The sequence below is a fragment of the Hoplias malabaricus genome, chromosome 14 (genome assembly GCF_029633855.1).
Source record: "Hoplias malabaricus isolate fHopMal1 chromosome 14, fHopMal1.hap1, whole genome shotgun sequence".
Taxonomy (NCBI): domain Eukaryota; kingdom Metazoa; phylum Chordata; class Actinopteri; order Characiformes; family Erythrinidae; genus Hoplias; species Hoplias malabaricus.
The window spans coordinates 10,295,770-10,309,321 of NC_089813.1; the positions used below are offsets into that span (position 1 = coordinate 10,295,770).

Below are 13,552 nucleotides of genomic sequence, written 5' to 3' on the forward strand. Positions count from 1 at the left end.
ATTTTAAATTTGCTACAGATCAAAATATAACTATTAACCTAGTTGTGTTAGAGTGTAAAATAATGGGACTGTGCCTTTCCCAGCCTTAGTCATACACTCGAAAAGGATGTTGTCTATAGCTCTACAACAAATCTTTCAAGCACAGCTGTGAAAAACAATGCTTCATATTGGTCATATTAAACACATCTTTGCAAAGATCACATTCAACCTATGTTTCACAAGATAGTGACCTGAGCACAGAAGTGGCTTAACTGCACAACATCCATGCTAAATAGTGGGCCATGTGCCTACTTGTGAAGTTCAGCATCAGAGGCTGAAAACTAAAACCAACTGTGAAGGGGTTATCAGAAACAGCCAAAAGGTCTAGTCAGTGGTTGTGGAAGAGGAGAGCGGTCCTCTCTATAGAGATGGTCTTGACAAAGGCAGTTTTGCCTACAGCCCTACAACAAATCTTGCAAGCACAGCTGTATTTCCTTGACACAGATTCCTCACTGCAGGAAACAGCACGAAATATATTCATGTAGAACCACTGAATAGATAACATATCTGGATGTTTCAGAAATTCTCAAAAGATAAGCATGTGTCTAATAAACTTTGACTGTGTCATCTCAATTTTATAAAATAACAAAACCAATGCTTGCAGGGTTCACAAGATTGTGACCTGAGCACAGAATTGGGTTAACTGAATTACAACCATGTTAAACAGAACATTGCACCCAACTTTTGTAGATTATAGCCTAACACTGTCATTTAACTCAGCTTCAACACTACACAGGACACAAGAACAAAGAAAAGGGTCCCAAATACTTTTTATTTCAAGCTCAGGACTTACAGACATACAAAACAGTCAGATATTTGTACGTGCCCACACAGGGTTCAGGGAACATATCATTTGTGGCTGGGACCGTGCATTTCTTTTTACCTTCACACCTAGATGGGGAGGGAGCAGGAACCCAAAGTGAGAAACAGGCAGACAGTAAATGTACAAGAATATTTTGTCTCTAGTTTAGTTGGTGAAATTGACCTGTTCTTAACCACAGACAGGGAGCTGGATGCAAAGCAGTTTGTATTGGAGACCTGACTTGACGGCTTCCCAGCAGCACATGTGGTGGTGTCTGTTCGGCCATATTTGGCATCCAAGATCCTGAGGACCTCAGTACCTGAGAAAGATTTACAGAACCCTCCAAGTATTTACACCATGAAAGACCATATTTGAAGGGCAATGGACGTAGTGCCGATTAAAATATGCATGTAAAGTAGTCTATACAAACCACAGGAGAGTCTAGCCATTTTTCCTTCACAGGTCACACTGGTCACTGCAAGGAACAAACACTGCTTAGCCTTTGCACATTTCCATAAGATTCCTCATTAGAAAATGCAGTTTAATCCTGTCAGACATTCCTCATTCTGCAGTTTGTATTCAAAGAACAATTGAGATACCAGTTGTGTCCCAATCATACATTTGAATTCTTGTGTAATCAGACTGAAATCCCTGCCCCATGGTGATTGAGCTTAGCAAAGCATCAAGACAAAGTTGAAGCGCCTTGTCATAAGGTCAAAATACTCCACGTCATTGATGTTTGAAGGTAGTTTGGACTAAAATGCACCTGAAGCAGCAAAAGGAGACAGACAAGGCATGGCACAGGCACATCTCACTCACCAAGATGTAGGCAGTTGTAGGACACTACCAGGTATTTGTAAGTGCCAACACAAGGATCACCGAACACAGCATTTGTCGCCTCCAAATCACAACGCTTCTTGCCATTGCACCTGTACAAAAGTATTCAGTTCAACCATTCCAGCTAAAAGTTAACATGCATTTAAATGGCCCTACAAAAGTACCTTTGAGCCACAATATTAGAAGTGCCTGAGGAACCACAGTTGGTGGTCTGGACAAGCTTTCTGGGCTGTCCTGCTGAGCAGGTGACCTTATCAGCACGTCCATAGTTAGCACCGACGACCTGAATCACATCATTTCCTAAAGAGAAGAAACCAGAACAATATTGGGAGGGGGTGGAAGTAATCCACAAGCCAAACTACAGATCCTAGAGATCGGTTGTCAAAATGAGGACATATCACAACTGCTCCCCAAAAGGAAGGAAAAAAACCCACACACAACTGGAGTTTTATTCCCAACCTGAGCAACACTGCCACGCTACAGCACAATGTCCTTAGGTAAGGCTACTAATCCTACATCTGAATTTAAGCATAATGCCATAAGCACATGAAGTTAGTTTCTCACCACAGTCCAGTGTGCCTCGATGATTCTCACATATCACGATGTAAACTAGAGGGAAAATTCATGAGTGACAAACAAATATTAAGACACCTAAAAATATTCATACACATGTGGAATTCCAGAACTGGTTTAGCTTTACAGCTAGTTTAAACACTCTAGACAAACTTGGTGTTAAAACTTGATGCTAAACCACTAAGTACTTACCTGCAGAAGAGATTCCACTCAGAGCTGCCATCAGCACTGCAAGAAAGAGATCCACTTCCTTAACCATCTCAACAACCCAAACAAGCTTAACACTAAGCTGGTTAAACCTAGTCGTTGTGCTTTAATATTCCTGCAATAAGATGATTTGGACCAGGAAAAGGGGAAGATTTAGTAATTTAACTGTTGAATTACATACATTAACTGTTTATTCACAACCAGCCGTCTGTTGAACTTCCACAAGTCATCAGGTGATATTCTTGAACTTAGTTCTTTCATAAAAGGCACTAGAGCCTCACATCAGCTAGATCTTGTGGACTTGGTAGTAAGGTTTAAGTGAAATTGACTGTTGACAAACCTGATGACTACCAGTTTTGTTGGAGGAAGTTATGCCCCTGTAATTAAATCATTTCACTAAGCAACACCTCCTACCAACCACAATCAGAAGTTGAGATGTGTTCAGATGGCATTTAAGAAACTCACAGCTGAGTAAAAACTGCTTCAAGAACATGGTGCAACTGGAGCAGAGGAACTCTTGATTCTGACCTGTACACAAAAATAAGAAAAAGGCACTGGTTTAAGTAAAAACCTTCCACAGGAAGCCTTCAATCTTTAGGGTTTCAGGCCATCTCCTGAGTTACTGTCAACTTGGAGACTAAATTTGATTATTGAAACATCCCAGCACTGTTACAGCCACTGGTTTATTTCCACATTTGACACACTCAAAACAGGTGTGATATAATATAACTAAATACATTAACATTAAAAGAAACCCTTAGTTATCAGCTCTGCAGAATAGAATTAGAACCTCTACTGGCCACTGTGCTTGCACACATGAACTTCCATATATTATAAATTAAAATTCCATGTATTGTAAGTTCACACACATTCATGAACAGTGAGCACACAATGCCTGGAGCAGTGCAGCTGGGCATTAGGTGCCTTGCTAAAGGGCCCTTCAGTCATGGCTCTGAAGATTGAACCTGCAACCTTCCGGTTATAAGCCCAGTTAGCTATGAGAGAGTTGTACCATCACCCATTTCTATTTTATAGCTACACTGATTCCACTCAGCATGTATATTAGCATAGAGTATATTAAGTTGTAACTTACAGACAACCTACACCTAAAACAATATATAATAATTTTTAAACCTGAAATGAAATCTAGACACTCAGAGAGAAAGGATTGGACCACAAAGAAGAAGCAACAGTTCAGGAAGAAGCTTGACAAAACTTTCAAACAAAATTACCTGAAGACTCTGACACAAAACTCTCCGACTATAAACCTCACACCCACAGAACGGCGCGGTGTGGTTAAATAAGATGGAAGCACAGGTGGAGACTGTTGCTGCTGATGAGGTGGAAGGAGTCCTGTGGCTCCCTCTACTGGCCAACGGCGGCTTACCAAGTCTCATGCCCTTCCTCTGAGTCTTTTTCTTATCGCTTAGGAACATTTAATACGTTCTTACAGACAATGAATGAAAAACGCTTGCAGAGTTTACGTGAAACACATTTGATATTTGTTAAACCAGAGTGATTAAAAATATCTTTGGTATTTACTGATTCCACATGATTTCATTACAGACTATCAGGAGGAATGTTTTCGAGAACGTGTGCAGGCTGCAAATACCGCTAGATGGGGTGAAGCGCAAGACTGGAAATTGCTGGTGGACGTAGGAAAAGGTCCCAGAGTGTAACTTTAACTACAGCACAGTGGCGCAGCAGGTAGCGTCGTAGTCACAGAGCTCCAGGGACGTGGAGGTTGTGGGTTCTATTCCCACTACGGGTGACTGTGTAGCTCATTTCAGTATTGTGAAGAAGACGCTGAAAAAGACCTCTACGCTGACACCATTCTTTCATTGCAAAATATTCAGGTTTAATACAATGAAAAGAACAGCATCTTAACAAGCCCCAATGGACAGCTTGCTGAGAAGTTAGTCAATATCTTCTGACATGTTAACTGCAGGTGTAGGTTATATAGGTTGGTCAGTGTCAACATATGGTGAATACTATGTCTTTTGTTTACTTCATTTCCTGTCCTGGTAAAAAAGAGACAAAACCCCTATATAGGCAAACATTGAAGAACAATGGGTCATCCTATGTACTGCACCCACTTAATAATAAGTTCTACTTCATTTTAATATACTTCAACTGTCTGTGAGGAGTTAGTGTGTTCTCCCTGTGTCTGGGTGGGTTTCCTCCGGGTGCAACTGTTTCCTACCTAACACACGTTGGTAGGTGGGTTGGCGACTCAAAAGTGTCCATAGATGTGAGTGAGCGAGTGAATGTGTGAGTGTGTGTGTTGCCCTGTGAAGGACTGGCACCCCCTCCAGGGTGTATTCCCACCTTGAGTGAATGTGTGAGTGCGTGTGTTGGATAAATGGTTATAGATAATGAATGAATGAATCCCTTACTCATCTCCCTCTATCAAAGCTTCTCAAAAGAGAGCACAAATTAAAATACAGTGGAACCTCTACCTACGAACTTGATCCATTCCGTGACCCGGTTCGTAAGTGGAAAAGTTCGTTTCTCGAGTCAATTTTCCCCATTTAAAATAATGGAAAAGCAATTAATGCGTTCCAGCCCCCACCCCGAAAGTCACCCTTTTTGCACTGATATATGTTTACAAAACTCTCAAATTAGTAAAAAAAAAAAATACATGTAGCGTTGCTAAAAATAAAAGAGAAATACAGTGGTAACAGTAATAAAAAAGAAATAAAAAAGTTTTAAGTGGTTACACATCGCTACCTTGAAGACGTGACGACTGGCTGGAGGAGTAACACAGGCACTGGCTGTATGACGGGAGGTGGGGGTGGGTGGAATAACGGAGAGTAGGTGGGTGAATGTGGGGAGACGAAGCGTAGCATGAATTTCGATGTCTGCTATTTACACTAATGCTAAATTGCTAAAATTAAAATTTGCTAATCTTAAAAGCTCACTCAAGTCTGGGAGCGCTGGGAGACTCGCCTATTGGGGTCAGTGGCCATTTCCAGCCGCCGGCTCAGCGGAGGTTCGGGTTCGTTTCTAGAGTCATGGTTCGTTGGTGGAGGCAAAAAATATTCAAATGCTCTGTTCGTATCTTCCAAAGTTCGTTAGTATAGGCGTTCGTAAGTAGAGATTCCACTGTATATAAGAATATTTTTTTAATTCCATAATTATAATCAAATATGAGAAAGCGCATACGTTTCACAATGTAACTTAACATGCCTGCAGAAAGTGCACAAAAGACACCAAATATATTTTAGTATCAGTTTAATATAATTATATTCAACAAAGAACATTTTAAAAATCAGTATCAGTAATCTCCCTTCATAATTTACATTCTACCGTAAATGGCACTCACCCCGCTCTTAATCACGAGTAAGAGAAAACAAATCACAAACAACGTTTAATTGCAAGAAAACTACTCAGTATATGACTTGATATTGGAAATGATTGGATTAAGGTGTTTTCTGGTGACAATTTTTTTCAGCCCAAAAATTACTGAGCTGCACCAAAGCTCTTCTTAAAACTTTTATTCCCCAATAGAATGAGAAGTGAGAAATCAGCCCATACTTCCTACAGGAAAAGGCTAATGAAACCTTTGACAGCTTTCTCTAATAAGCTTGCTTATTTATTTACTTATTTATTTATTTTCCCCTTAACTCAACCATTAAAAAATAATATGCCCATTACTCACTGTTCTCAGCGGTTTACTCAGGTAATTTTTAACCCTTAATGGTTTCAATATAAGATTCATAAACAGCACAGTGTAGCCACATCTCACTGCCACACCACCTCACTGACCTGTAATAGAGAGAATAGACCCTCTGTCATTGCTACTCTAGGCTCAGTACTGCAGAAGCTACACTATGGAACTTTGGAGGAGGAAATTATTTGACTTAAATACTTGAATAAAAATAATAAAACTTCCTTTGATGAATACTGTTTGGTGGTAAGAAATGACATATTATTCCTAGGGTTAGGGTTCTTTGCATTTCCCATTTATTCTATGCCTTTTCTGGCCTGCAAGCCCTTTGCATGTTTGGTTTTCCTAGTCCTTATTCTACCTTAATCCTAGTGACTTCTTTTGGTTTAGACTTTGGATTTAATAATTATAATAATTGTCCCTTATTCTACTATAAATGTAATTTTTAAAATGGTGTTAATTTCATACACCTCATTTCATCTCCAGGACTTGTACAATGCTGTTTATTTTACACAATTCTTTAATTGAAGGTTACAAATTTTCACCCTTCCTTTTGGAGAAGAGATTTAGACTGTTTGTACCTTTAGTGACCAATGATGTTCTTTTACCATACTATGCTCCCTCCTCCTTCAAGCACCTTCCCCTAACTGCTTCCTGGTCACAAAGGTATGTGCTTGCTTGTATATGTCAGCTGAATTCACTAATCACTAATCACTAGTGTGTGTGTGTTCACAGCCAGGCATAGGCTAAATGTGGTCAGATGAAATTTTACTAAAATCCCTACGTGCCACATTCAGCTGTGAGTATATAAAAAAGAACAATGAGTTGTTCCTCATGCAGTAAAATCCTGAATTTCTGGAAATTTTAACTGATTTGTACCCTATAAATACAGATAAGCTCCAGTGCTATCAATGCTTCAAACCTTAAGCTTCTTACACCTCCAGCAGCACCATGTTCTTCCTGAAGCTCTCTCTACTCACCCGTAAGTTTGTATGGAATAGCATAATTATTGGATTTGCACCTCATGAACAGAAAAAAAACACATTAAACTATGCAAAACTTCCATGGAGACAATAGTAGGTGTCTTTAGGACAATGTTTATGAATCTTCATGCATGAGAGCAGAGTAAAACTTGAAACTAGAAATTCAGTCTAGGGATTAGGCAAAATTTCCCTTAAAACTGATATTTTCATGCATTTCAAATGTAGTTAAAGAGATGTTTGATTTTGTCTCACAGTTCTGATGGCAGTGTTGGGAATGCTCACCTATGCAGGTAATGAATATGATATCTACCTAAATCATACACTACTTCTTTATGTAAGTTATATTGTTGTGTTTAATATGTATCATTATTATTATTATTATTAATAGGTGTAGTCAGTAAATCGGTAGATTGTTTTTGTGGACATAGCTACAGCTACTGTATATTTAAAGTGAATCTTAAATTTGTGCCATTCCTTAATGTAATTTTGAGGCTTATAGAAATAGAGTAAATTGTGTTGTTCAATACAATACTGTATATTTTCTTGTATTTACAAGCTTAGCTGCTAACAACTTACTTTTAATATTTAACAATGTTGTTAACACTGTGGTGATATTTTGTAAGGGTCCCTTAACAAATGCAAAGGCTTATTTTGCTCAAAACTGATTTATTGATTTCAGAGAATGTAATCACGTGTTATGGCTCAGACCAGCGCCTCAGTTGTGGTAAGTTCAGACTTACAACTTTACCAAAATCATGTCATTAATCAAGTCCTAATATAAATAATTAACTCCCCGTTTATTTCCATATTTCTATGGTTTTAGAGAGCGGACTGATACGAGTGAAGTCTGCAATTTATGGCCGTACAGACAGCACTGTGTGTAGTGTTGGTCGCCCTGCTTCAGAAACTCAGAACACACAGTGTTCAATGAATGTTTCACTCATCTCTGACATGTAATGATTCCTTTTTCAAAATAAAGATCTTTTACTGTTCTACACAATACAAAACACCTACAAATGTAAAAATGTATGGCCCCTTGTTCCTCCTGGGGCCCTAAGCTATTTAGGGTGAGACCTCAAAACTTGCTAAATGTCTAAAATTCATGCAAATAATTTTGGTTAATTCAGGACATTTTCCCCTTACTATATGGGTATACAGCCAGAAAAGTTCTCTCATTGGTCAGGACTTCAGGTTGCCACTGTTCACAGCACAAATAGCAAGAAATGTTTTAATTATTCTAATTTAAATAGCAGGGCATTTTCATCCCGTGAAAAGAAAGTGAGCTGCAGAGATCTACTGTTATTCTAAATGCTTAGAACCAAACACCTGTAAGAATGATGAAGAAAAGGGGTGGGGTTAGACACATTTAAGGGGGGGAGCGACCTCTGAGGGGGGACTTCCGGGTCGCGATCGCGTTTTGAGAGGCTTCCAGGTTGAGACAGGAGAGAGGAGGAGGTCGGGGCCTGGTGTGTGTGCGCGTCGGACGGTGGACCTGTTGCGGCCGTTGTTGATTGTGGGGAGCGGCGGTGAAAGGGTGAACGGCCCTGGACTGTGATATCTTCCGGTGGGCAGAGGAGCGTCGGGTGTGGAGGAGTTAATCGGGCGCGGAGCGTCGGACTTGGAGGAGTTAATCGGGCGCGGAGCGTCGGACTTGGAGTTAATCGGGCGCGGAGCGTTGGGCGTGGAGGAGTTCATCGGGCGCTGCTCGGAGTGGAACCTACGCAGGCTTTGTCTGGGGACCTTCCAAATTGAGCCGGGTCAGTCCGTTCCTGGTCAGACTATTTTTATTGAGTCCATGCTGATGATGACAAACTCTGTGTTGCCCGTTTTGTGGTGTGTTTAGGGGATTAATTATTCATACTGACTCTCATATTTTCACAACTTCTTACGTACTTTTAATTAATACATAAGAGTGTAGTTTTATAGTGTTCTTTAATGTTTGGCGTGGGATTTCCCTTTTTATAATCTGAATACTCGCTACTTCCTTATATAACTATCTTGACTTAACTCTTTAAAGCTGTTGAAGGGGAGGGAGTCAAGTGAAGTGGGCAGTCTAAACTATTTATCTTTGCTGTGTGTAGTATTCTTTTCTTTTATAGAAACGTAGGGTTTACAAGGATGTGTGTGGATTGATATCACTTTTGGGGTGGATTATAGTTGTGATGATCACTAGACAAGAGTGTAGTTTTGGTCCACTTTTGATGACTTCCTGGAGTAGCTGTAGAGGAGGATTAGGTCAAATATAGGGAGGTATTTTATGGTGTTGTGCAAAATAAAAGATTGCTTCATATTAATCGGACCTCGTCTGTTTGTGCGTCATTGTTGGGGTTATAATTAAATTGTGTCCAGACCTTCCTGGCTTATCAAAGGTGGTGGCAGCGGCTACTCCTAACAAAGAGAGTCCCTACATTTTGGCGGCAGCGGTGGGATCTATCTTTTGAGACTTTTTAGAAGTTTACCCTCCCCCGTAGACAAGATGGAGCCTTCTAGGAATTCTAGATGGCGGTTTCTAGGCCTGCGTTTATGCCAGATGCTTTTGATGGTGTCTCCTGTGCATGGCTTGATTGGCTGGGACAGTTTGAATTGGCTTCTGAATTAAATGCTTGGGATGATAATTTAAGGGTGAAATTTATGACTTTGTTATTGAAAGGAAAGGCTCGGGAAGTTTTTTTGGGCTTGCCAGCTGAGGCTAGAACTGGGTATACGCAGTTGAAGGTGCATTTAGAGAAATATTTGACTCCCCCTGCTAATGAGGAGGTTGAGAGGCTAAATTTTCAGAGTTGTAGGCGTGGGAGTCAGGAGTCAGCTTGCGAATTTGGAAATAAAATAAGGAGGCTAGCGCAGAAGGCTTACCCGGGAGTAGAAGTAAAGGTTGTAGATATGTTGGCTAAGGACCACTTTATTAATCAGGTGGCCCAGGGTGATATAAGGGTGCAGCTGAGAGCAGCCAAACCGAAGAGCTTAGAAGAAGCTATCACTTTGGCCACCGAGTTGGAAGTGTTACGGGATTTGGAAAGGGAGGATTCCGTATCTAGAGATCTTAAGGTACGAGGCATACAAGCCGCTTGTGAGAAGGAAGATGCAGCTGTTCTTAACAAGGTTTTGCAAGCTATTGATCACTTGACTCAGGAAGTTCAAAAGTTAAAGGAAGATAGGGCACACTCATCGGGCTTTCGAGGAGAGAGTGGGGGATTTAGGTCTAGGGGTGACCCGGATCCTTCTCGTCGGCGGTGTTGGCGTTGTGGTGAGCTTGGTCATATAAGCAGAGATTGTGTTACAGCAAGGGTGTCGGAAAACTAGAACGGGTGGGTGTTGTGGGCTGCTCATCCACCCGCCTGGGCTTATCCAGTCAGCCCCTGTTATGTTTAGAAAGTGCTGGTATGGGATTTTATATCCATGGGAGGATATTAGAACAGCCGGCTAGATGCCTTATAGACACAGGAGCACAAGTATCTCTTATAAGTAGTGCTTTTTTGTTCAACTTACGGGTTGATGCCGCCGTGGAATTGCAAGTTTATCGGGGAAATGTGCGGGCTGCAAACGGGGCATTGCTGGACATTCTTGGGACTTGGGAAGGTTCCTGTGGGTTTGATAATTTGCGGGTTAAACATGTTTTTTTGGTTTGTAGAGACATTAGTCAGGCTGTTTTGTTGGGCACTGATTTCTTGTCTAAATTTGGGGCTGTTATTGATTTGAAAAATCATACTTGTTCACTTTTAGGCAAGTGTTTACCTATGACCGGGGTATTTGAAAAAGGAGGTGTTAGGAAGGTGGTAGTGAAAGAAAATGTAGTCCTTCCCCCCCCGTTCTGAGGTGGTGGTGTCGGGTTTGGTCCCAGGGATTCCGAGGGGTGAGGTTTGTGGACTGGTGGAACCCAGTGAGGTGCTTGTAGAGAGACATGATCTTCTCATTGCTCGTTCTGTGGGGCAGGTTATTCAAGGGGAAGTCCCAGTTAGAGTAATGAATGTATCTATAGAACCGATTGAGTTGAGAGCCGCTATGTCCTTGGGGGTTTTTACCTCTGATGTTGAGCTTTGTCAGTTAGTTGATGATTCTGTTGCGCTTCCAGATAACCAACTAGATGACATATGTGGTCAGTTGGGGTTGTTAAATAAAGGATTAAATAGGGAGCAATTAGAGGCAGTTAAAGCACTTGTAAGGGCAAATCTGTCTGTTTTTAGTATGGGTCCCCATGATCTTGGGAGAACCCATCTTTGTCCACATCGGATCAACACCGGGGAGGCCCCACCAATTAAAATGCCACCCAGGAGAGTGCCAATCCACTTCCAAGAAGAGATGAGCAGAGAAGTTCAAAATATGCTCGCAAGTGGTGTCATTAGTCCCTCTTATAGTCCCTGGGCAGCACCGGTTGTTCTGGTGAAAAAGAAGGATGGGTCTCTGCGCTTCTGTGTGGATTACAGGAAGTTGAATGAAGTTACTGTTAAAGATGCTTATCCTTTACCACGGATAGACGATGCTCTAGACTCCCTTACTTCTGCTCAGTGGTTTTCCACTTTAGATCTGGCCAGTGGCTATTGGCAGATGGAAGTGGAGGAGAAGGATAAAGAAAAGACTGCATTTGTGACGAGAACAGGACTATACCAATTTAATGTTCTTCCTTTTGGTTTGACAAATGCACCCAGTACTTTCCAGCGGCTCATGGAGCTTGTTTTAGCTGACTTACAGTGGACTTCCTGTCTTATTTATCTGGACGATATCATAGTTTTTGGCAGGTCTTTTGAGGAACACCTTCATCGTCTACAGGTTGTCTTGGGGAAGTTGAACCAAGCCAATCTTAAGGTCAAACCCAGTAAGTGTCAGTTGTTTGACAGGCAGGTTAAGTACCTGGGACATCTGATCTCTAAGGATGGTGTTCAGACCGATCCAGAGAAAGTGGTTGCGGTTCAAGAGTGGGCAGTTCCACAGAGCCAGACTGAGGTTAGGAGCTTTTTGGGTTTGGCTTCTTATTACAGGCGCTTTGTTAAGGACTTTGCTAAAGTGGCGAGGCCCTTACATAGACTTACTGAAAAAGGAGCCAAGATGAGGTGGACGGATGAATGTCAAGAGGCTTTTGATGAGCTTAAGAGACGGCTGACAACGGCACCTATTTTGGCTTTTCCAGATCCTGAGAAAACTTTCATACTGGATACAGATGCGAGTGATGTAGGCATCGGAGGAGTCTTGTCGCAGAAAGTAGAGGGGAAGGAATGTGTCATAGCATATGCAAGCCGTTCTTTGAGCCGGACGGAAAGGAATTATGCTACTACAAAGAAGGAGCTCCTTGCTGTTGTAACTTTTATGAAACAGTTCAGGCACTATTTGATGGGGAAAAACTTCATTTTGAGAACAGATCACAGTTCCCTGCGGTGGCTCCACAGTTTTGAATGTCCCGAGGGTCAAATTGCAAGGTGGTTGGAGAAGCTGGCGTCTTTCGATTATGATATTGTCCACCGTCCTGGAACTTCCCACTGTAATGCGGATGCTCTCTCCAGGGTTCCGAGAAGTGAGCTAGTCGCAGAGGGGGACCAAGCCATTGAAGTGGACTATGTCCACCAGAGTGATGAATGTGAGGTTATAAATTGGGACTGGAAAGTGGAACAGGACAAAGACAAGACCCTGCAAAGAGTGAAAGTATTGATCGAGCAAAATAAGCCGCCTTTGGAGATGAAGCAAGATCCTCAGTTGCGAGGGTATTGGAATATGTGGAGTACCCTTATTGTGAAGGGGGGCATTTTGAAGAGCTCCCAACGGGGTCTCCATGGTGTTGGTCCATGTGAACGAGTAGTGGTCCCAAGAGTGTTAGTTCCGGATTTGTTGAGATATCTGCATAACACGAAAACGGGGGGTCATTTGGGCCCTAATAAATTAAGGGAGAAAGTAAGAACTAGGTTCTTTTGGCCAGGGTGGAGTCATGATATCACAGAGTGGTGTAAGGAATGTGAACTCTGTGCTGTTTATAAGTCCAGTGGGCCTGAGCCACGTGCCCCTCTTCATTTTATTCAAGCTACCTATCCTTTTGAGAAGGTAGGCATGGATATTGTGGGTCCTTTGCCTACTACTTCTCGGGAGAATAGGTACATTTTGGTGATTGCAGATTACTTTAGTAAATGGTGTGAAGCATTTCCCTTGAAGAATCAAGAGGCTGATACCGTAGCTAGGGCTATGGTTGAACAGTTTATCCTTAGATGGGGTACACCTAAGAGTATTCATACAGATCAAGGGAAGAACTTTGAATCGGCTTTGTTCAGAGAAATATGTGACTTGTTGGAGATTCAAAAAACTAGAACTACCCCTTACCACCCTCAGTCAGATGGGTTGGTGGAGCGGTTAAACCGCACCGTCACAACCATGCTCTCAATGTTTGTACATTCTAATCAGAGAAATTGGGATGAGCTTCTCCCATATGTAATGATGGCATATAGGAGTAGCGTGCAAGCCAGT

The 13,552-nt window shown here is 41.7% G+C and overlaps 1 protein-coding gene across 1 annotated transcript; it reads right to left on the reverse strand.

Annotated features, from left to right (window-relative positions):
• Window positions 1-792: 792 nt before the first annotated feature.
• LOC136665990 (rhamnose-binding lectin-like) lies at window positions 793-3,680 on the reverse strand. The gene is made up of 9 exons (XM_066643915.1): window positions 3,593-3,680; window positions 2,924-2,986; window positions 2,444-2,479; window positions 2,243-2,287; window positions 1,843-1,978; window positions 1,661-1,770; window positions 1,272-1,316; window positions 1,025-1,160; window positions 793-930 (listed from the first exon to the last, which is right to left on the reverse strand). The coding sequence occupies exons 2-9, from the start codon at window positions 2,949-2,951 to the stop codon at window positions 822-824; spliced, it is 645 nt and encodes a 214-aa protein (XP_066500012.1). The 5' UTR covers window positions 2,952-2,986; window positions 3,593-3,680; the 3' UTR covers window positions 793-821.
• Window positions 3,681-13,552: the final 9,872 nt, after the last annotated feature.